The sequence below is a fragment of the Camelus dromedarius genome, chromosome 18 (genome assembly GCF_036321535.1).
Source record: "Camelus dromedarius isolate mCamDro1 chromosome 18, mCamDro1.pat, whole genome shotgun sequence".
NCBI lineage: Eukaryota > Metazoa > Chordata > Mammalia > Artiodactyla > Camelidae > Camelus > Camelus dromedarius.
This window is the reverse complement of record NC_087453.1, coordinates 14,921,480-14,942,252: the sequence shown is the minus strand read 5'-3', so window position 1 is coordinate 14,942,252 and position 20,773 is coordinate 14,921,480. Positions and strand designations below refer to the sequence as shown.

At 44.6% G+C, this 20,773-nt stretch overlaps 1 protein-coding gene across 5 annotated transcripts in view; it reads right to left on the bottom strand.

Moving 5' to 3' along the window:
- The window catches only part of CHD6 (chromodomain helicase DNA binding protein 6), a 161,340-nt gene that overhangs the window by 9,004 nt on the left and 131,563 nt on the right, over positions 1–20,773 (bottom strand). For 3 of the 5 annotated variants that reach the window (XM_064475670.1, XM_010975258.3, XM_031433795.2), the window contains 10 exons: positions 17,995–18,124; positions 16,228–16,288; positions 10,147–10,207; positions 9,210–9,426; positions 8,779–8,987; positions 6,093–7,673; positions 3,146–3,297; positions 2,574–2,780; positions 1,158–1,610; positions 104–298 (listed from right to left, as the gene is read on the bottom strand). In XM_064475670.1, coding sequence (XP_064331740.1) covers positions 104–298; positions 1,158–1,610; positions 2,574–2,780; positions 3,146–3,297; positions 6,093–7,673; positions 8,779–8,987; positions 9,210–9,426; positions 10,147–10,207; positions 16,228–16,288; positions 17,995–18,124 — 3,266 coding nt within the window. Of the gene's footprint in view, positions 1–103; positions 299–876; positions 965–1,157; positions 1,611–2,573; positions 2,781–3,145; positions 3,298–6,092; positions 7,674–8,778; positions 8,988–9,209; positions 9,427–10,146; positions 10,208–16,227; positions 16,289–17,994; positions 18,125–20,773 lie in introns of those variants that run through there. The other 2 variants (XM_064475671.1, XM_031433796.2) reach the window with 2 other exon arrangements.

Here is a 20,773-nt window from a genome sequence, read left to right as displayed (position 1 = left end):
ACTTTCTGGTCTTCCTGGTCTCCCTCAGAATGCTCCACATCAGAGACGGCACCGACCGGCAGGAAGTAAACAGCAGTCCCAGGCAGCAGCGACACACACTTACTGTGCCAAAGCCAGGAGCTTCGAGGGAGTAGTCAGCTTGCTGCCTCAGCCAGTCCAGCAGGCTCTTGCTGGGAAGGGCTTTCTCGGCCTGGCTGCTGGCCATGGGGGATGGCTCCGGGGTTGACGTGGCAGGCACTGGCCCTTCAGGAGGGTGTGAGGTGCTCAGGGGGGTCTGCCCTGGGTCTTCGTGGACCTCCTGGGTGAAGGGAAATAAGTGCGTGCAATTCATCACGACAGAATGAAAACTAGTTTCCCAAAGGAAACATGTACGGTGCTCTTTAACTCTTTCCACCTGAATGTTGCTCTGAATTTCCACCTGAATATTACTCAGTGCTTGAATAGGAGTCCACGCACACCACTGGCCCACACATCGGCTCCTGCACATGTGGAGTGTTCCCTCCACCTGACTGCGCCTCTCCCCTTCCTGTCTACAAGGCAGACTTTCATCCCGTCTGCTCAGGTTCTGCATTACTGCCCATGTCGCCATCACAGTCCTGGAAACACTGGCCACCCCACTCCTGCTCCCCACAGCACTCTGCACAGGTTTTCACACAGCAGAAAATGCCGCACTGTAGTTTACTTCCCCATCTCTCTCTATGCTGCGGATGCCTGGCTCACTTATCTCTGTGTCCCCAATTCCTATATCCGGCATACTGATAAAGTTCAATGTCAGTGCTATATAAATGTTTGCATAGTACATTTTAAAAAATACTCTTAGGCCCCCACTGACCTGGAGCAACGCTGCTGCACACTCAGCCCTGCTGTCTGCTTTACCTGTTCCATCATCAGTGGCTCTTCTGAGACACTGGAGGCGGGGCTGTTCTGTCTGAAATGGCGAGACCTCCTGGCTCATGTCTCCAGGCTGCATGCAGGTTAAGGGACTAATCACTATCTATTTCTAGAAAAGATTGAGAGCAACTGACAAGAGAAAGTAAGTAGGACAATTGAAATAGGGATAAAAGATCCATAAATCAAACGTGCATGTTTGAGGAAGAAGGGTTTGTTGCTCAGTGTACAGAGGTCAATGTTCGTACTTACTGGCCTCAGATACCCACCAAGATTCCTGCCTGAAGGGTCTGTTCCTTCAGAAAGATGAGGTCCACCCCTCCGTCGACATGTTTCCGTCTCCCTCTCCGCCTCCTCGTGGCAGCGTCATCTCTCCTGAGGCTTCCGTTGACGATCTGTCCGGTCACTGGATGGATCAGGCCAGCTTGCAAAATCCCAGACAAGTCCATGCCAAGGGCTCCTTGAAGTGAACCGATAGCCCCCATCTTAGGGGTGCTGGCGCTCACCGGGAAAGGGGATGTGGCCCCTGGGGACCCCTCCACCGTGCAGGAGAGGTCAATTGCTGACTCTCCATGCCAGCCGTTGAGGACGATGGGGGGGTGCCCATGGGTGGCAGAGAACTGCTCCAGGCTCCGGGTCTTCACATCTCTCTCCACCTCGAACTCGTAAGGACGCCTGTGCTTCTGTTCATCCTTTGTGAATACCGGAGCCAAGAAGCTCTCCTGTGAATACACACACACGTGGTAAGAGAACGTCTGAACGCCACCTCTGCAGCTGAATGCCAGCTCTTTCTCAGGCCCGATTTCCTTGGGCCAAGTAATCATTTTCTTAGAAGTTCTTCTAACTCAAGCCTTCTCAAACTTTAGTGCTAAATCACCTGGATCACTTGTTAAAATGTAGATGCTACTTCAGTGGGCCTGAGATTCTGCGCTTCTAACAAGTTCCCAGCCACTGGCAAAGCTGCTAGCCCATGAACCATACTTAGAATTGCATGATTACAATTTAGGGAATCTCAGCCTCAGCTGTACAACAGAATCAATTAGGAATTAAAAAAAAAAAAAAAGCCAATACTGAGTGGCCACCCTAATTAAATCAGAATCTACAGCTTTTCAAGGTCCCCAGCAGAGTCTCACGTGCAGTTGAGAGTGAGAGCTAGTGTGCTAACTACAGATCTCAAACCTGAGTTTTAGTTTGAGTTTATAAAACTCAGCCCTGCTTTGATTTCCCTAATTTCTATCAGCTGCCATCATTCTCGGCCCTCCAAGTGCTGAACATCCTGGTCCATTCATGCCTCCCTTTCCTTATACACACATTAGTCATCATGCCACGCTTACCAGATCACTGAAGCCCCCCTGTCTTTCTATCTACTCTGCCACTAAGCTGGTCTAGAACTTTCTCTCTTCCTTAGATGTCCATCTGTTTTCCAGCCCCCCAAGGCACGACCCCGTCCTGACCCTCATCTCCCACGAACCTGCATACCACTCCAACTGAGTTATAAAACCCTGCTTTCATCACACGCTTCCCCACTCCTACAGGACAAAATCCAAATTCCTCAATTAACCCCAATGGCTTCCCCTACTCCCAAATCTGATCCTTTCAGTAAGTATTTGCTGAATGAATGACTAAAGGATTGCAAACTGTCCCTCTCCTTTGTTGCAAGGTCAACAGCATTCTCACGGCCTCACCTTCTGCATCTGGGCCACCAATGCTGCGCCATTGCTGAAGCTGTGTTCTGATGCCTCTGGCTCCGAGAGGCTGCTCCGAGACCCAGCGCTGCGGGTCAACAGGGGGGTGTGCAGCGTGCCTACGGGTTCGTACTGCTGGCTGGAGGGCCACTTCCCCTTCAACACCACGTGGCAGATGTTATCTAGGCGGCTGATTATCACACGATCCTGCGGAACAGGTACCAAGTTACACAAATTCACCAAGTCCTTTAAAATCAAGTTGCTAACCAGAAAGAGCTGATTAGAAAAGGGCACATACAAATGTACTCACTTTACAAGTCTTCAAATACATGTTATCGTCTGGACAAGGAAGATTAAAGCCCACAGCACTGCAGATGTGAAGATAAGCTGACACTTTTGTCTTATGGTCTAATTAGGTGCATATAATCTTTCATGTTATGTAACTAATACCTTTTAAAGATACTAAACATTTCTCTGAGTCTGTTACTCAGAAGTATTCTAAAAGGTTTAAAGTAAAGAATTCAAAGCTGAGGAGGCTTCTTTGGATGGGGAATGCAAGCTCTGGCAGGTACCTTTGGCCACTCGGAGAAGGAATAGAGGGTTTTCTCCTGGAGCAGCTGAGCAACGGTGGGAGCCCGCACCTCCTGGAGGTCATCCCCAAAGTCTCCTGTGATGCCCGAAGTTGAGCTCTTGCTCTCCTCCTCAGAGTATTTCCCGGGATAATCTGGGAAGAAAGGTTAAAAAAAAAGAATTAGGCACTTGGAAGATAGCAATGATCTGAAAGATCAGGACATACGATCTTTTTTTTTTTTTTAAGAAAATAAGCCCATTCTGTGCTATTTTTAATTGAATATTAATTACCATGCCTTCTATTTCCAGAAGAACTCTATCAGGTAAGCCATAAAGGCAGATCCTGCTCTAGGGATACTCATGCAAGTCACCTGATAGGAGTTTGCAACCACAACCAAACAACAACAGCAAAGATGAGTGACCACAAAGAGGCTTCCCCGTTCAGGGGAGTGGACGAGAGGAAAGTGAACATTATACTCTGATACACCTGAAGGGACAGTCTATGAAACGGGACACAGCAAGAGGCTGATCTTAATGACGAAGGATGAAAAGTCCTGAAACTTACAGCAAAAGTAAAACAGACCTGATCTATGTAAAAACTGATGCAAAGAAACCTAGAACATTTACATTACTTCACTGATGGAAAGAAATAGATATGTGACTCTTCTTTCAATCTTCAATGGTGAACATTTATTATCAATGTGAAACAGATCTTCAAAGAGCCACTTAACAGCGATGACAAGGAATGCACTGAATGTAGTGTAATGTCCAGGAAAAGTTGGGAACCTCTTTCACGGTGAAATGACAAGGGATGTCTGTCCTCTGAAATGTGGAGCTCACAATTTTGACTGTGTAGCAAGTCTCCCAGGGGGCAGCAGAGACCCCTTACCAGGAGCAGGGCCAAAGCCAGTGGAAAAACCAAGCCAGATGTGGCCCTAGCCCTCAAGGCTCTTACAGCTTCATGAGGGAAACGAGTCAGGAAAATGCACTAATAACAGATGAATAACTACAATTATTAACCAGGGTGAGTGCTACAAAGGGAAAGAAACAAGGTGCCATGATAGGGCATAAGGGGGAAAAACCGACAGCAGAAGGGAAGGCTGGCAGAGAGGGCCACTTGAAGAACACCCAAGAAGATAAAGGCACCCTGGACATGCTGAGGGACTGAGACACCCTGGGAAATAGCACACAGATGAGGCTGGAGGGGTAGAATCGACTAGATCATGCTGGGCTCCGTAGGCCATGACAGAAAATTCAAATTTTATTCTAGATTCCCCACTGGGAGCACCTGAAAGGTTTTAAGCAGAGAAGGTAAATTTAAATTTTAAGAGGAAAGCAGAATGATGTATGAGAGAAAACCCTGGAAGAGGAGCCGGGAGATCTGGGGCTGGCCCTGACAGCAGCACCCGTGACTGCGCCTTCCGCTGTGGACGTCTAGTCTCAGAGGCAGGGCCAGGCCCCTCTGCCCCACCGAGCCCACCTCTCAGATGTGTGGAGGATCCTTTCTGGGGTCTCTGCGGCGCTCACCAAAGCTTATCAAGTTCCCTGCTGCCTTCCACCCCGATGGCCAGCCCGACATTGCCACCAAAGGACATCAGTGCTGGAGCAGTTCTCCTTTAAACCAGGCCGTTCCCTGTCCCCTGTCCGCATTTGACTGTCTGGATTTCCTAGGATTGATTATTCGGTGATCCTCCCCATCCTCCAACAGCATTCAAAAAGTAATGTATACGTGTAACTCCAGATGTGGCGCAGAGCCTTCGTGGCCTGGGGTGAGGAGGATGAGCAAGGTCCTAGGCAGACTCCTTCTGGGTTGGCTGGGTCTACAAGCCGCTGAGGCTCCTTTCCGTTCAGTTTCTTTGTCCTCAACCTAGCTAGCATGTGTATTTTAATTTGGGGTTGGAACCCTTCCCAAGACAGTCAGCAATCACAAGACTAAAACCAAAGGTGGGAGTCCAGAAGTAAAAAGGGAGCAGGACAAACCAGGGAGCTTAGCCGAGCTCCTCTCTCCCTCCTGAGTGGAAGTCACTGTCCCAGGAGGGAAAGCCCGGCCGAGCCTGAGAACCTGAGCACCACACGGTCCCTGGCACCAGGCCAGGCCTGAATAGGGTTTTCTTCTGTATTTTGGATTTTTTTTGACAAGGATAAACAACTATTTTTTGTTCAGCCTAATATGCCCTACTGGGTCTGAAGACGTAAAAAACAAGATGAAAACATTAGAAACCATCTGTTGCTCAGGATCTCTAGTCACTGAGGTCACACCCCTGTGAAGCATATATGAAATCTTAGGGCTGTCTAAAGTCTTAACATTTTAAAATTCCTTCCAACTTGAAGTCTTATCTAAGATTTTCCTATTTTAAAAGGTCAAATCTATTTGTATTTTTGTTGAGTTGCCTGCAATTTGGTCATTCTTATTTCTGTTGAGTTACTAAAAGGACCCTCAACCCAATGCACCGACATTACATCACAGGGTTTTGACAGTGACATGAATAAATGGCACTACCTTTGCTCGCCTTAATAAGGATCATGTTCATTCGTATTTCTGTGGAGTCCTAAAAATTAACTGCACATCCTTTAAACTGCAGGTTCTTGACGCTCCCCGGCTGTTCTACTTTACCCAGTTTGAAGCAACCTTACTAGTGGAGGAACAAATTACTTCCCCTTGACGCCATTCTAGCATCTGTCAAATAACAGCACACAGCCCCTGCCCAAACCACACAGCTGACACAGCAAAGGTGCCATGATTGTCTACAACCACCCTCAATATTCTGGAATGATCAGAGTTAAGCTACTCTGTGTCATTTTCAGACCAAGGCCTGTGACCTTTGGTTTTAAACACACAGCGACTCTAAGTAGGTCCATTTCAGAAGCTGTAAAACTCTGAACACCCTCTATGCAGGGACTGTCTTATGAGAACTGGCTGATCCAAATTCAAGGTCCCACATACTGTACCTTGACCCTGGCAGTTTCCATCTCTGTCATATTCGTCTCTACTCTCAAAATCCATGTCTTCCGACTTGAGCTCACTTCCTTCGGGACACACAGGAAAACCCTGTTTCCCTTCTGCGCTGTCTTTCCAGGGCTCTTTTAAAAGTTCGTGCTTCACCTGAAACAGCGCTGAAGGAACAGCAGCGGGCTCACCCTCCACTGCGACATTATTGGCTTTGCTTTTGTACAGGTCTGGGTTATACTGCTGGGGCTTCTCCACGTCGAACTCGTCATTCTCGAGGCCGCGCGCCCACCTCTCCATGTGTTTGCAGTGACACTGACAGGCTGTCGGGAGAAAAGCCCCCTGAGGTTCAGGATGCTGGATTCTGGCCTCCAGGCTTCCTTTCTCGTCTTCCTTGTAAACGAAGCCAAAGCTCTTCTCCCCTGGCATGGCAGCAGCGGGCTCGGTGAGAGGCGAGACCTCTGGCCTTTCCCTCATGCCTGCGGCCAGGTCTAGGTTTTCATCCTCATTTTCTTCCTCCTCCTCCTCTTCATCACTGTAGTTCTGACCCAGAATCAATTTACTCTCTAAACTTTTGTTTTCTAATAAATCAATTAACTGCTGATCTGCCGACAGGTTTCTTTTGGAGTCACAGACACTCAGATTGCACATGTCTACAAACCCACTTTCATTTCCTTGGTCCAAGGAAGGGGAGGCTAAGCATTTGGTGTCCAGCTGCCCAATGCCTTCAGGTCTCTGTCCTGTCTCGCTGCAGCACAGTTCCCCTTCCTTTGAAACAGACATCAACAAATGTTTTTCATTTTTAATGTTCATTTGAGCTACCCCTGCTTCTAAAGTATCCATAAGAGAGGGGCCTGAGGCTAGTTCTGCCTCATGGCCACCAGGCTGGCAGTTCCCATCTCTGCTTGCGGAGACGGCCAGAGCATCGGGTCTAGATTCTGTATTGGTGCCTGGGCTCTCCTGAAAAGAGCCTGGCTCTTGGCTCAACACCTTCTTACCATACATCATGCTCTCCAAGGAGTCAGGCAGCAGGCTTTCATCATGGGTGATGGAAATGACATCCTGAACTTTAGAAATAAAGTTTTCACACGTTATGTCACATAAGCTTCCCCTGGGCAGACCAAGATGGTCATCTCTACCTTCTATTTTCACTAGATTCTCAGGTTCATGTTCAAGGGACTCGGAAGTCCTGCTCATGTGAGCATAGGTAAGAGAGTCATAGAGTTTGGAGTTGGTCGGGTAAAGGCAACAGAGACTCTCTGGTGCCTGGGGGTCAGTTCTTTTGTGCTGGGCATAGTTTCTGTAGGCGTCCAGGAAGGACAGCTGGGGGTCGGTCATGATATAATAGTCGGTGCGGTTCAGCCCATGCTTGGCGGTGCCGATCAGCAGGTCTCGATCGTGCTTCCCACACTCCCACCAGACGGGGAGGTAGAGGCTGGGCCTGCACAGTTGCAGGCGCTCGTGCAGCTGTGGACATCTCAGCACTTGCTCTCGAACCTTCCGTAACAGTTCAATGCGATACAGGGTTCTTGCGGCCCGTTCTTCAGTGATGGGTTCAACGTAGATGCTGGGATCTGGGGGGCCTGGAAAGGTAAACACACAGCCTGTCACTTAAGGTGGCCCTTGGACATTTCCTGCCCACCTGAGCTCCTGCATCTCTGAGCACAGAGTTGAACTCCCTGGGTCCTCAGCAAGGCAGTCTTTGATGTGTGTGTGCACTTGCTGAAGTGAAAAGCTGAAAAGAGAATGGAAGGTTTTTATGAAACCAGGACAGACCCAGTGAGGGTGAAAGAAGAACGTGAGAACTCCAGTTTCGGAAATACCAGTCAATAAGCATGTACTAGGCGTTCCTCTAACCAGGTACTTTACATGTGTGATTTAATTCTCACAAAAACTCTATGATAAACCATCATCATCCCTGTTTAAGGACGAGGAAGGGGGCTCAGATAAGCTGACTTGCTCGAGGTGGCAGAACCAGTCCGTCCAGGTCTTGTCAGTGTGACTCCAAGGTCCAGATCTTTCCAATCTATGTGGCTCTCTGGTTTTAATGAAAACAGCCTAACCATGCCACACGGGGGCAAAAGGTGGGATGTGCGTATATGCTGCCGCCAGCCCAGAACCTACAGAACAGGCTCAATGTTTGGGATTTCCTAGAATACAGTCACATGGTCCACAGTGAGTTAATCCGTTAGCATGAAACTGAAGAGGGACCAGGAGGAAGTTGCTGCAAGTTCCAGCCAGGATGCAATTTCTCAGAAGGGGTCACTACTGGAGCAGGGGATGTTTAATTACAGCTACTCATTTTCCATAGCTGTAAGTCAGCACATGAGAAAACAGTTAAGATTTAATCCAAGGAAGGTGCAAAGTTCACAGTAGGATAAATCTCTATGAGGTTTTTGTTTTAAACATACTTTAGAAAAGGTAAATAACTGTAGCTTTCAATATTTCTGTGACATTTTAATCTGAATTCCAGTTTTTGCTGGCACTACACCATTGTGGGAGAGATTCTGTTTTATGAGGGTGGACCCAACTAGAAGTTCACGGACTTGTGAAAACCCACTTGTCTTTACCTGGATTTTTCAGGTAGGCTCCACTTCTCTAATTATACCTAAAGTAACTCTGTACCCTGAAAATAAGCACGTTCTCTCCTTGTCCCACGTGGGATATACTGACAGAGAGTTTTCTCACCGCCATCCTTCCACGCTGGCAGACGACAGACGTTTCGGCACATGGCCACAAAACTATAAAAATAGTGCTCCAGGCTCTCGTCCGACTTCTTGTCCAAATGGGAAATGATGCGAAACTGAGTCCAGTCAAAGGTTTTCTTTTCTTGATCATAAATGACACCAAAGGAAGATACTGTTCTGTAGAAGTCGGCTTGCTCTCTCCTGGTCCACCTTGAGATTGAATCAGAAAGAGAGTGTGAGCTGTTTTCCTTTAAAAAAAAAAGCCAACAACTACTTATCGAGCATCTGCTTGGAAGACCATGAAATCAAGAAAGCAGGCAGAGCTGGTTTATCTATTTTATTATTTTTATTTAAGTTAAGTTGGGTGGTGGCTTATAATAAAAATGGCCCATCGGCCCACCAACTCTTTCAAGTCTTTCAGCTGGCTTTTACCTCTTTTGGACTTCCTTGTTGATGAGATCCATCTCTGAGGTTCTCCGGAACATCTCTTCCTGGACCCAGTAGCCTTGGCTTCCTGGTCCCAGAATTTCAGGTCGGCAGAGCTCCTTGCGGTTACAGCGCTGGTACACAGTGACCAGGCGTCGGAGACGGGCTGTGAGAGCGGATGAAACTGGCCAGGGTGATTTGTCTGGGTCGGAGCCATCCTGGGCTTCAAACATCAGTGAGGATATTAGTATTTACAAACAGAACTAAAACAAAGGTGAATGGTTTTGTTGGTTGTTGTTGTTTCCCTTTGTTTAAGTAAAACTAACGCTGACTCAGTAACTTAACGGATGTAGCCGCTGTCTAACAAGCAGCTCAGGAGCCAGGCGTGGCCGGGAGGGCTGCAGCTCTGTGTTAGAAGCAGCTTTAGGTGTGGTTGGCTCTATTCTCGCTCAAATACAAATGTGCCTGTCTGTGGGGGCATAGCGGATTCAAGGACCTTACTCTGGGCATTGGAATAAAGCGGCCCCTCCATGGCTGTCTCCATATAGAACTATGGGCTTTTGTGTAGCTGGGCCTCCCAAACGCCAAAGCCTCCATTAAGCCTGAATTCAGAAAAACAAACAAAAGAACAAACAAAATACCCCTAACTTTTCTTGGAAAAAAAAAAAGAAAAAAAAATCAATGAAACCACTATTTCTTTTTATCTCTGAGACTCCATCCTGACTTCATTTCACTGCAAAATTTCAATGCCAGGTGGAGGAAGACTGCCAGTCATGTAAAGCTCTATGTGTGACTCTGGCAGAGTTTGATGAAGATCAACTTAACTGGCTTTTAAAAAGAAACTTCTTAAAAAACAGCATTAAAAAAAAATTACACATGAACTCCAGGATAACTACAAATGGGGACCTTGCTTTTCTTTGCCTTCAGAAGGACACAGTCTCACCTGCCCGGCTGTCATCCTTCTTTTCACCAAAAATGCCATCAGCTCCATCACTGGAACTCTCCTAGGGATAAATGAAGTCATCCCATCAGCAAAATTGCAGCTCAGAAGAAATCAACTCAGATAGCCAGCTTGTATACAGCAGGGGTAGAGAAGTGCAGGAGACATCTCCTGCCCAGGAACACCTCAAATGTCAAGATGGTCCCTGATAAATAAAGCTTACTTAGGCACAATCTTCTAAGAGCCAGAAAGCAGTCGATTTAAAATAAGCATTTTTCCCCTGAAATTGTGTGGAGTGAGTCTGCCTGTAGAGAATTAGCTTGAAGAATGATGAACTGGCATGCTCCCCGGGCAATTACACTTTACGCGCACTATTTTAGTTGCGAATTTAAATACTTGCTTTACCATCGTCACTTGCAATCTAATACTGTCACTTCACAAAGCATGTGCCTGCATTTTTGGTTTTCTGCTGTGTAAAAGTGTCATGCTCATGTTCATTATGCTGAGTTTACTTCACAGCAATAGACGCTGTTTTCCTAAAACATGACTGCTCCAGTCATGAGACCTGATGGCGCAAAACTCCAGGAATTTAAAATTAAAATCACGATCCGAGGCTCCGGGATCTGGAGTAATATCACAGGCATAAAGCTTATCCAAGTTGGAGTATGTGTCAAGCTGGTTCTAATGGAGTCCTTTATGAACCCTTTCTTGGTCTCAGGAATGGAACTTTAAAAGCTCCTTATACATAAAGCAAGTGGGAGTTTGGGCGTGGGTGAAGAGACTGCTAGTCTTCAACTGAACTCCATTTTTAACACAAAGAACTTATTTTTTGTTGAAGTATAGTTGACTTACAATATTATATTAGTTTCAGGTGTATAAGATAGTACACATCTGTACACATTATAAAATGATCACCATTCAACATCTGTACACATTATAAAATGATCACCACCAACAATGTAGTTACTACCTGTCATCATACGAAGTTATTCCAGTCTCACTGACTCTATTCCCCATGTTCACATCCCCATGACTTACTTTATAACTGGAAGTCTGTACCTCTTAATCCCCCCTTCACATGTTTCATCCATTCCCCACCTAACTTCTCGTTTTTCTGACTAGCACCTTTTGACCTGAGTGATGGGCAAGAACAGCCCCAGGATTCAGGACTTTGGCCACAGTGGAGCTCAGGGTCAGATCAAAATAAGGGTCAGCAATCCGTAGCCTGTAGGTTGTTTTTTGTGTGGCCCTCAAGCTGAGAATGGTTTTTACATTTTTAAAGGGTAGAGGAAGAGGAAGAGGAGGAGGAGGAGGAGGAGGAGGAGGAGGAAAAGGAGCAGGAGGAGGGGGAGAAGGAGGAGAAGGCAAAGGAGAAGAGATGACGGAGACTCTGTGGCCTCCAGGACTGAGATATTTACTATCTGGCCCTTCACAGGAAACTGGGACACACAGCACAGGAGAGCAGTAACCTAGCACAGGAAGAACGGACAGACACCCACGACTGGCAATAGTTAGAATGCAAACCACTCTTGGGCCCCTAATACTGTGGAAGGACCTGAAAGAGAAAACCCTGAAAAGGCAGAGAGGAGCAGGTGTGCACTTCTTTCTTACGAGAACAGTGATGATAGGTGATGGTACCGAGAACTATGTGTTACTGAGCAAAACGCTTTCATGGCTTATCTCCTTTAGTCACCAGAGCTGCTTCACCAGATAGAAAGTATTACTACCTTCATTTTACAGATGCAGAGAACAAGCCCTAGAAATTTCTCTAACTTGCCAGGATCACATAGCTATCAAGGGGCAAAGCTAGGTTTCAAACACAGTGTCTGATGAGCGCCTACACGTTACCCATAAGTTACCCAAAAACAGCAGAGTCCTGATTGAAAATCTGATTTAGAGAGTGAAACATATTTAGAATTGGAGAATACTAGTTTAACCTCTCTTCTTTGGCCACAATTGTTTCCTGCCACCTAGTATCAGTGAAGAGTGGAAACCTCAGGCTGATCTAATGTACCATTCTGAAGCAGTACTTAAACACGCCATCGCACCCTTCCCCACTATTCAGGTAGTTATAAAAAACAAGCAAAAAACAACCGACTATGCCTTATATCCTTTCCTGCCATAGAGAACATTTTTTGAGTATCCTCACAGTATCCATGAAGATCTTTTGAATGCTGAAAATCATAATTATTGACACTTCAAGGCTGAGAAATGTTCTATAGCCTATAGAACGTGGGAGCCAGGCTCCAGAGCTACCGCGCGCCTCAGTATGACGAACGGGTGGCAGACGTGGGGTTGCCATACCCCGAATCCCCAGAGGCAGCTCCCGGCTTGGTGTGAGGCAGACACACATGACCTGCAGGCTTCCTTTCCAGTCTCCCTGACAGTTTCTGTTGGCCTTAGACAAACTCTCAAGGAAGGAAAGATTCTGGTATCGATAAATGCCTTTTCTGTCTCCTGCTCTCTCCTGGAGGCTCGCCCCTCTCTAGCAATGATAGGAAGGAGAAGTCCTGGCTTAGCAGCAGCCCAAGTGAAAAAGAAGTCATAATCTTATAGTCACATAACCAATTTAACGTGTGTGTGTGACGTGCGATAGCAGTGACAGGCTGGGATCACAGGAAGTACACAGAAAGCCCTGCCTCTGAAGCCTGCAGTTGAGCATTTAGTGTCCTAGTTTCTGCCTATGTGAATCAGTCAGAAAGAAATGGTCATCTCAGAAGAGGGACATGCATCAGTCATTTCAGGGTGCAGAGTCCCAGAGAACGCTGACAGTAAGATTGTCAAAGCAAAGGCAATGGATTGGTTCTAACCTGCGATTTCTCCATCTTGAGCATGCCTATATTTTGGAGTCTGACAGTCCACTGCTCCAAATACTTGGAAACTAAGTAACACGTGTCTAACAATTCATGGGCCAAAGAGTAAGTCTCAGGGAAAATTTTAAAAAATTCATTAAACTGAATGAATATAAAAACACAGTAACTACAAATTTTACTATTTATAATAAATAGTAAAAATTATGGGACACAGCTAAAGTAATGCTGAAAGAGAAATTTGTAGCGCTGTACGCACACATTAAATAAGCAGGAAAGTCTCAAATCAGGAATCTAAGTTCCAACCACAAATATCTAGAAAAAGGAGAGGAAAATAAAACAAACAGAAGGAAGGGAATAATAAGGAGCTGAATCAATGAAATTTAAAATAGAAAGTAATAGAGAAAATCAAGGAAACAAAGAGCTGATTCTTTAAAAAGATAAAGTAGACGAATCCCTAGTAAGAACAGTAAGAAAAAAGAAAGAAGACACAAATTGCCAATATCAGGAACCAGAAAGGGACTAGCAACTACAAATTCTGCAGACGTCAAAAGGATAATAAGAAAACAGTATGAACAATTTAACACATAAATTTGACAACTTAGAGGAAATAGACCAGTGTCTTGAAAAAACTCCACAACTTACCCAAAACAGATAGATAATTGGATTCATAATGTAAAAACTCTGCCCAAAAGGAATCTCTAGGACCAGATGGTTTCACTGGAGAATTCTATGAAGTGTTTAAAGAACTTAATTTTAGATAATCTCTATCAGAAAACAGGGGAGTAGGGAACATCCAATTCATTTTGTGAAGCTAACACTACCCCAATATCAGAAGTAGACAAACACAGTAACAAAAGACAACTGCAAACCAGTATCTCTCATGAATATAGATTTTAAAATTCTTAATAAAATATTAGCAAATAGAATTCAATAGTAAGATTCATGCACCATGACCAAGCAGAGTTCATCTCAGTTTATCCAGGGATGCAAGCCTGGTTCAGTATTTAAAAATCAATGTAATCTACCTTGTTAATAGGCTAAATAAGAAAAATCATATGATCATATCAAAAGGTACAAAAAAGCGTTTGACAAAATTCCACATACATTCATGTTAAACATTCTCAGAAAACTAGGAATACAGAGGATGTTCTAATCTTCGATAAAGCCCATCTACAAAAAACCTAGTGTTAACATCATATTTAATGATAAAAGACTGAATTTCCTTTTGACTATAGATCTGATAGAAATAAAACTATCCCTATTTACACATGACATCATTATTGATGTACAAAATCTCAAGAAACCTAAAAAACTCCTAGAACTGAGTTCAGCAAGGTTGCAGGATATAAGATAAACATAATTATAACACCATTTACAATCACTCCAAAGAAAATGAAATACTTAGAGGTAAATCTACAAACACGTAGAAGACATTTTTGCTGAAAAACTATAAAACAGTCATAAAAGAAATCAAAGACTGAAACAGAGAGATATACATAGTAAGCTTTAGTATAGTGAAAAAAATCAATATAGTAAGGATGTCAATTCTCCCCAAAGTGATATATTTAATACAATTTCTATAAAAATCCCAGCAAGAATTTCTGTAGATATAGATAAGACTACTCTAAAATGTTTACAAAAAGGCAAAGGAACAAGAAAAGCTAAAACAATGTTGAAAAAGTAGGAGGAATCAGTCTACCCGATCTTAAGATACAGCTACAGGAACTGTTACTAGTATATGCTATTGGCAGGGGAATAGACAAATAGATTAATGGAACAGAACAGAGAACCCAGAAATAGATTCACACAAACACACTCAACTGATTTTTTGACAAAGGAGCAAAACAACTCAATGGAGTAAGGATAGCTTTTTAAAAGAAATGGTTCTAGAACAACTGGACATCAACAGATTAAAAAAAAAAAGAACCTCAACATAATTGTATTTAATGAAAGTTAACTTAAACTGGATCACAGACTTAAATGTATAACTATTAAAACTTTCAGGAAAAAAACAGAAGTAAATCTTCAAGATCTAGGATGGGCGAGTTCTTAGGCTTGACACCAAGTGTGAACCATAAAAGAAAAACTGATAAATTGCACTTCATCAAAATCTAAAATGTTTGTTCTGTGAAAGACAATGTGAGTAGGATAAAAAGACAAACTACAAGATGGGAGACAATATTTGCAAACCACTTATCTGACAAAAGACTAGTATCTGGAACATATAAAGAATTCAAACAGTAAAACAAAGAAACAATGTAATTAGAAAATGGGCAAAGGACATGAAGAAACATTTCAGTGACAAGGTACACATGTGGCAATTAAGCATAGAAGAAGATGTTAAACATCATTAGCCATTAGGGAAATGAAATTTAAAACCACAATGAGTTATCACTACATACCAATCAGAATGGCTCAATTAAAACATAGTGACAACTCCAAAAGCCAGTGAAGATGAGGAGAAAGTGAATCACTCACTCATCACTGGTGGGAATGTAAAATGGTACAAGTACGAAACATGTAACTACCATATGACTCAGAAATTGTACTCCTGGAAGTTTATCCCAAAGAAATGGAAATGTATGTTCACACAAAATCTGTATGCAAATGTTTATAGAGGTGTTCACATCAGTAAAAAACTGGAAACAACCCAGATGCCTTTCAATGGATGGATAGTGGAACACTACTCATTGACAAAGAGGGATGAATATATTGTTACAGACAACAATCGGATCAATCCACAGGGAATTATGTTGAGTGACAAAAGCCAATCCCTAAAGGTTACATACTGTATGATTCCATTTATGTAATATTCTTAACATGACAAAATTATAGAAATGGAGAACAGATTAGTGGTTGCTAGGAATGAAAAATGAGGTGAAGAAAGAGGGCAGCAGATGTGGCTATAATAGGGCAACAAGACGGATCTCTGTGGTCTTGGAAACGTCCTGTATCTTGATTCTATCACTGTCAGAATCCTGGCTGTGATACTGTACCAGTTTTGCAAGATGTTCCCATGGTGGGAAAGTTTAAGGTACACAGGCTCTCCCTGTATCGTATCTTACAGTTGCAAAGTCACCTCAAATCAAAAGTTTCATTAGAATAAAAGTGCAAAGCAGTCTGTGTGTTGACAATCTTTATAATAAAATGTTGGGGAAAACGCAAACTGCAGCAATGCAATCGAGTTCCCCAAGACCACTACACCAAGATGGGGATTTCTCTCCTGATATTAAAAATCATGTGAATCACCAACACAGCACATTTCACTCACCGTTTGTTTCTGGAGGCCATCTACTTTGTCTTCAGTATTGTCTTCTTTATCCGTGTTGCCTCTAAATAGAAGTTAAAATAAAATAAAATTAAAATAAAATAAAATAAAATAAAAAAATAAAAAGCATTGTACACCACGTAGGAGCTATTTTGCAACCAAGATGCTTGCAAGAAAACCACCTAAATCACTGACCAAAGAGAATATTAGCAGATCCCTTTCCCCATAGGCCTCAAAATCTGGGTTTTTCCAGTGTCGTAACTTCTATGTACAAGGACCTCCACTCAACTGAAACTCTGGCATGAGACTAATGATCTACTCAGGCAAGTTCAGAGGCAGGCTATTCAACAAAAATATTATCTTTAAAAAGGTAATTCCTGCCCATCAAGAATTATCTGAATATGTGGCTTTGATAAAAGAACAGATTCTGGAGACTGATGGCCATGCAAACCAAGAGTCCTGCTGTGCCAACCCCCAGATCACACAGTAGGATGTCTTCGCACAGAATCACATTTGGCAGCAGTCACTTCCTTGGAAGGGAGCGTTGCTGTGCCTGCTAAGGAAGGACATTTTGGCCTCTTGACCATCAGCTGCTCGTCTTTAGGTTTGCTGCCTAATGTCTTCTCTCTTGTGAGCTTAACTACTGCTGATGCCTATCTGTTTTTCACAATTCCTTTAAAATCAAATTCGAAGGATTTCTGTCTCAAATAGTCTTCTCTTTGCTGGTCAGGCCCTGGAGGCAGAAGGAGCCTTCTACCTTTACTGCTTACCCACAGAAAGAAAAGCTACTCCACAAAAATACAAGCACGTCCGGGTACCTCCCCCAAGTAGTGTTTTCTCCGACCCAGTGAATCCAGCACTGGGGACCAGTCCTTTGGGCATTTGTTAACATCTCTTTGAATGCATCTTTATTATCTGTGGGGCAGGAAATGTTGTGGTAGCTGAAGTCTTCATCAGGGGCTAAGGACAGATGGAAGATGCGTTTCATCATTTTCTCAGCCTTTGCAGATGCTCAGGGGCTCCTGGTAGCGTGTGCCCTCACGCCGGGCTTGCCCACGGCCCTAGGAAACGCGAACTAGTATCTGCTACTTCTAGGGAGAAGATCAGGCCAAAAACTTACTGAACACAAGCTAAGAGATAGATGCTATGTTTTCCAAATACATATATATATTGGAAAACCACAATTTTTGGCTGTTTATTTAGCTTTCCTATGAATTTACACATTTTGGGGTTATGCCAAAAGGAAACAAAACTCAGACAAAGGGGATGCTTCCATACTTTTTTGCACATAACCCACTGACAAGACCTGAATGCCACAGCTGTCAAGCAGCGGCTCTAAGTCCACCTTATTCATGGACCATGGAATCCTTAGATAATGCTGGAATTTCATCTGGGGCATTTCAAGGTCAGGAAGCCTGTATTTGCTGTGCCTCTTCTTAACTTTCTGCCAAGTATGAGAGATTATAACAGGTCTGAATTTTTCCCTGAGAATCCTCTGACCAGATGAGCCTGATTAAGGAGTAGGGCAGGATGGTGGGTGGCTTGGGGAACCCACGAAGGACAGGAACTAGTATTTGGTTCAAAGTGCTTAGAAGTCAAAGGAAAGGCCTGAAGCATCATAGGATGTAACCAAAGCAGCAATTATGGAAGGCAGTTCAGGTTTGAGGGAGATGCCAGATTATAAGGGAGAGACTATGAGAGTGTTGGGTGTATGTGGTGGGAGATTCACGGCATGACCAGTCACATTGTGCTTGGTCCACGCAGCTTCACCTTTCAGGGACATCTGAGGCCCCATCTGTAACGCCCTGCTCTGCAGAAAGGGACTTCTCGTCCGGCATCCCAACCTTCTCCAGGAAGCAAAGCGCTGGGTCTGCTCGCATGGCGTTGTACCTCTCGTAACCTGACCAGGAGTAATGAGAAGCAACAGAGGTCATGTCAGAACTCACAAAATCTGCCGTGCACCCATGACAGTCATTTTGTTTCCTTTATTATGCAAAAAGCAAAACAAACAAACAAAAATATTTACTTAAGAATAACTGGATCCTATGAGATTTCCTGTCAGGGGAAGATTCTTGAGCTAAAGTGGACACCTGAGTAGAGCTTGACCAGAAACGAAAGCTGATACAAATATCCTGTGTCCACGAAGACACACAAGATACAGATACAATTCCCACTTATTTGATTCTTTTGAACAGCAAGGAAATCAAGCAAGTTGGTTTTGCAAATTCTTGCTTGCACCACCCCTCAACTCTGGATGCCGTTATCTTGTCAACTCCTGAATAGGCCTACTTTTCTTAGAGTCTAATTTTATCCCAGTGCTAGAAAGGGAAGGCGGGTGATGGATCAAAGGATAAAATATAAAGAGGACCACTGTGATTGTCAGTTGGATTAAAACAGATCTGTTGTCTCTATATTCTCACACTCAGTATGAAATCCTACTCCACTGGCCAGGGCTTTGGGATAGCCCCCGACTCAAAGCCAGAGTCAAAAACAGATGGAGGATTTTTGATCCAGAAGAGAGACCTCAAAAGGGCAAAACAATGAAAAACTAACACTTTTAATTTGGTAACACTGTGCATGAGAATTTGTTATTATTTTACTGAATCTAATGTAATCTTATGAGACGGGAGGATTTGGTCGCGTAAAAGATCCAAACCTACTGTCGTATCAAACTATTTTGGGGGAAATTCCTTCATGATCATTAAAACCCTTTCCATGTTGCTCCTACAGCGCAAACAGAGTGATTTCCAGCTCCGCAATATGTGCAGAGAGACCCCATCACAGACGACAGAAGATGCTGTGCCTGAAGGGAGAGCTGGCTTGGCTGCTAGTAACAGACTTGATTCTACTTGCTGGGTGTCTTACTTCTATACTGATTTTTGTTTTACTATCACTGTTGACGCTGTTCGATCCTTCACGTGCAGGCAGCACCTGGTACTTTTTCCCTGAGGAGCTGCAGGTACTTTATCCTTTAACCCAAAGTGACTCTCCTGCCATCTCCACGACAGGTGCTGCCCGCACGAGGCATACGGCAGGAGGAACTATGGGGCCCTAAGTTCTTCGTACTCTCTTACTCGTTGGGGCAATCATTTGATTACTGTTAAGTCTCATGAGATTGTGGGCTCCCTGGGAACAGAATCTGTACCTGCTATTACTCATCATTATGTATTCAGCACCTTGCATAGGGCCTGACACCACACACACTCAACGAACAGCTGACTGAATATCAGTTTGGCCCAGATTCTCTTCCAATAATCACTGCAGAAGAACTCTTCTCATGTTCTCAAGAACCCTCTCCCCATGTTCTGCCTCAGCTGACATCAAACACCAAAACAGAAATGTCCTCCATGCCCCTGTCTTGAAGAAATGCCTGCCGCTGTCTCCACTGCCCCCCCCCCCCCCATGAGAAGAGGGAGGCTTTATCTGAGAGATGAGAGGGCGAAGGCTTCCTCCACTGACCCTTGACTGCTGGGGGAGGTTAACTGTCCAAGACTGTCCAGCCTTCACACGAGCTGTGCTGGCCAGGGCTTGAAGCGGGCCGGGCTCCTCCAGGTACCTACTACCTGCGTGTGTTTCTATTCTGCAGACGTCTCGTCACGTGTGGGTGTGAAGTCTAGACAGATTCTGCATCTCTATTTCTCAACCAGCTATGAAGCTGGAGGCGGGGAAGCGTGATTGATTCAGTTCCCCAGAAAACCCTAACACTTTTCCTGAACAGAGAGGAGAAGGAGCAGCAACAGCAACATAAAGACATAAATAGCAGAATGACAGGCCTTTGAGGCGGCGTAGGATGCTTGCCTCTTTCCACTTAGTCTAAAAGTTCCTCTGTAAGTATATGAACAGAAATACTAAAATCCATATCTTGATGAGTATTTCATAAATCCAAGCTGCCCTAGAAGGGATCAAGAGCTGTCAAGAGCATCGTTCAGAACACATTTGCTGCAGGGCCCTTCCTGCTGTAAGCGGAAGCCCCAGCTGAAGACTCGGCCAATTCTTCCACGGGCGGTCAGCTCAGAGATGGAACTGGGGCTGCAGTCGTCTGATCTAAGCAGGGTGGTAGCAGGCTATGTCTCGGGGGAGGGGGCTGAAAGAGCCACAAAACCTCAGACAAGGAACAGCTGGGTGTTTTTTAACAGAGACAATGGCTGCAGCACGACAGCTCATACTTCTGTCTCCAGGGCATGGAGTCAAGGCAGGGAGAGTGAGTGATAGCCTTGAAAAATAGACACCAGACGGCTTGGCTCTTTGAAAATGTCACATCTCCACTGACTGCTGGGTATCAGGAGTTTGTCACCTGGTGAGACATGCTGTGTGGGTTTGGTTATCTTGCGGAGAGGGCTAAGTTATATGGGGTGATTGGGTATTACCCAGATGAGGACAGGTTTAAGCCTATGCTCATGGAATGTCTGACGGGCAGCACTCAGCCAGGAGCAGGATCCGATCTGGTCTCTGCAAGACACCAAGGAGGATGGGCCCACGAAGCCAACAGCAGGCACCTGTCCAGCGTAGCCTTGGTTTGACTCCACTATCACTGTCCAACTACGTGGGT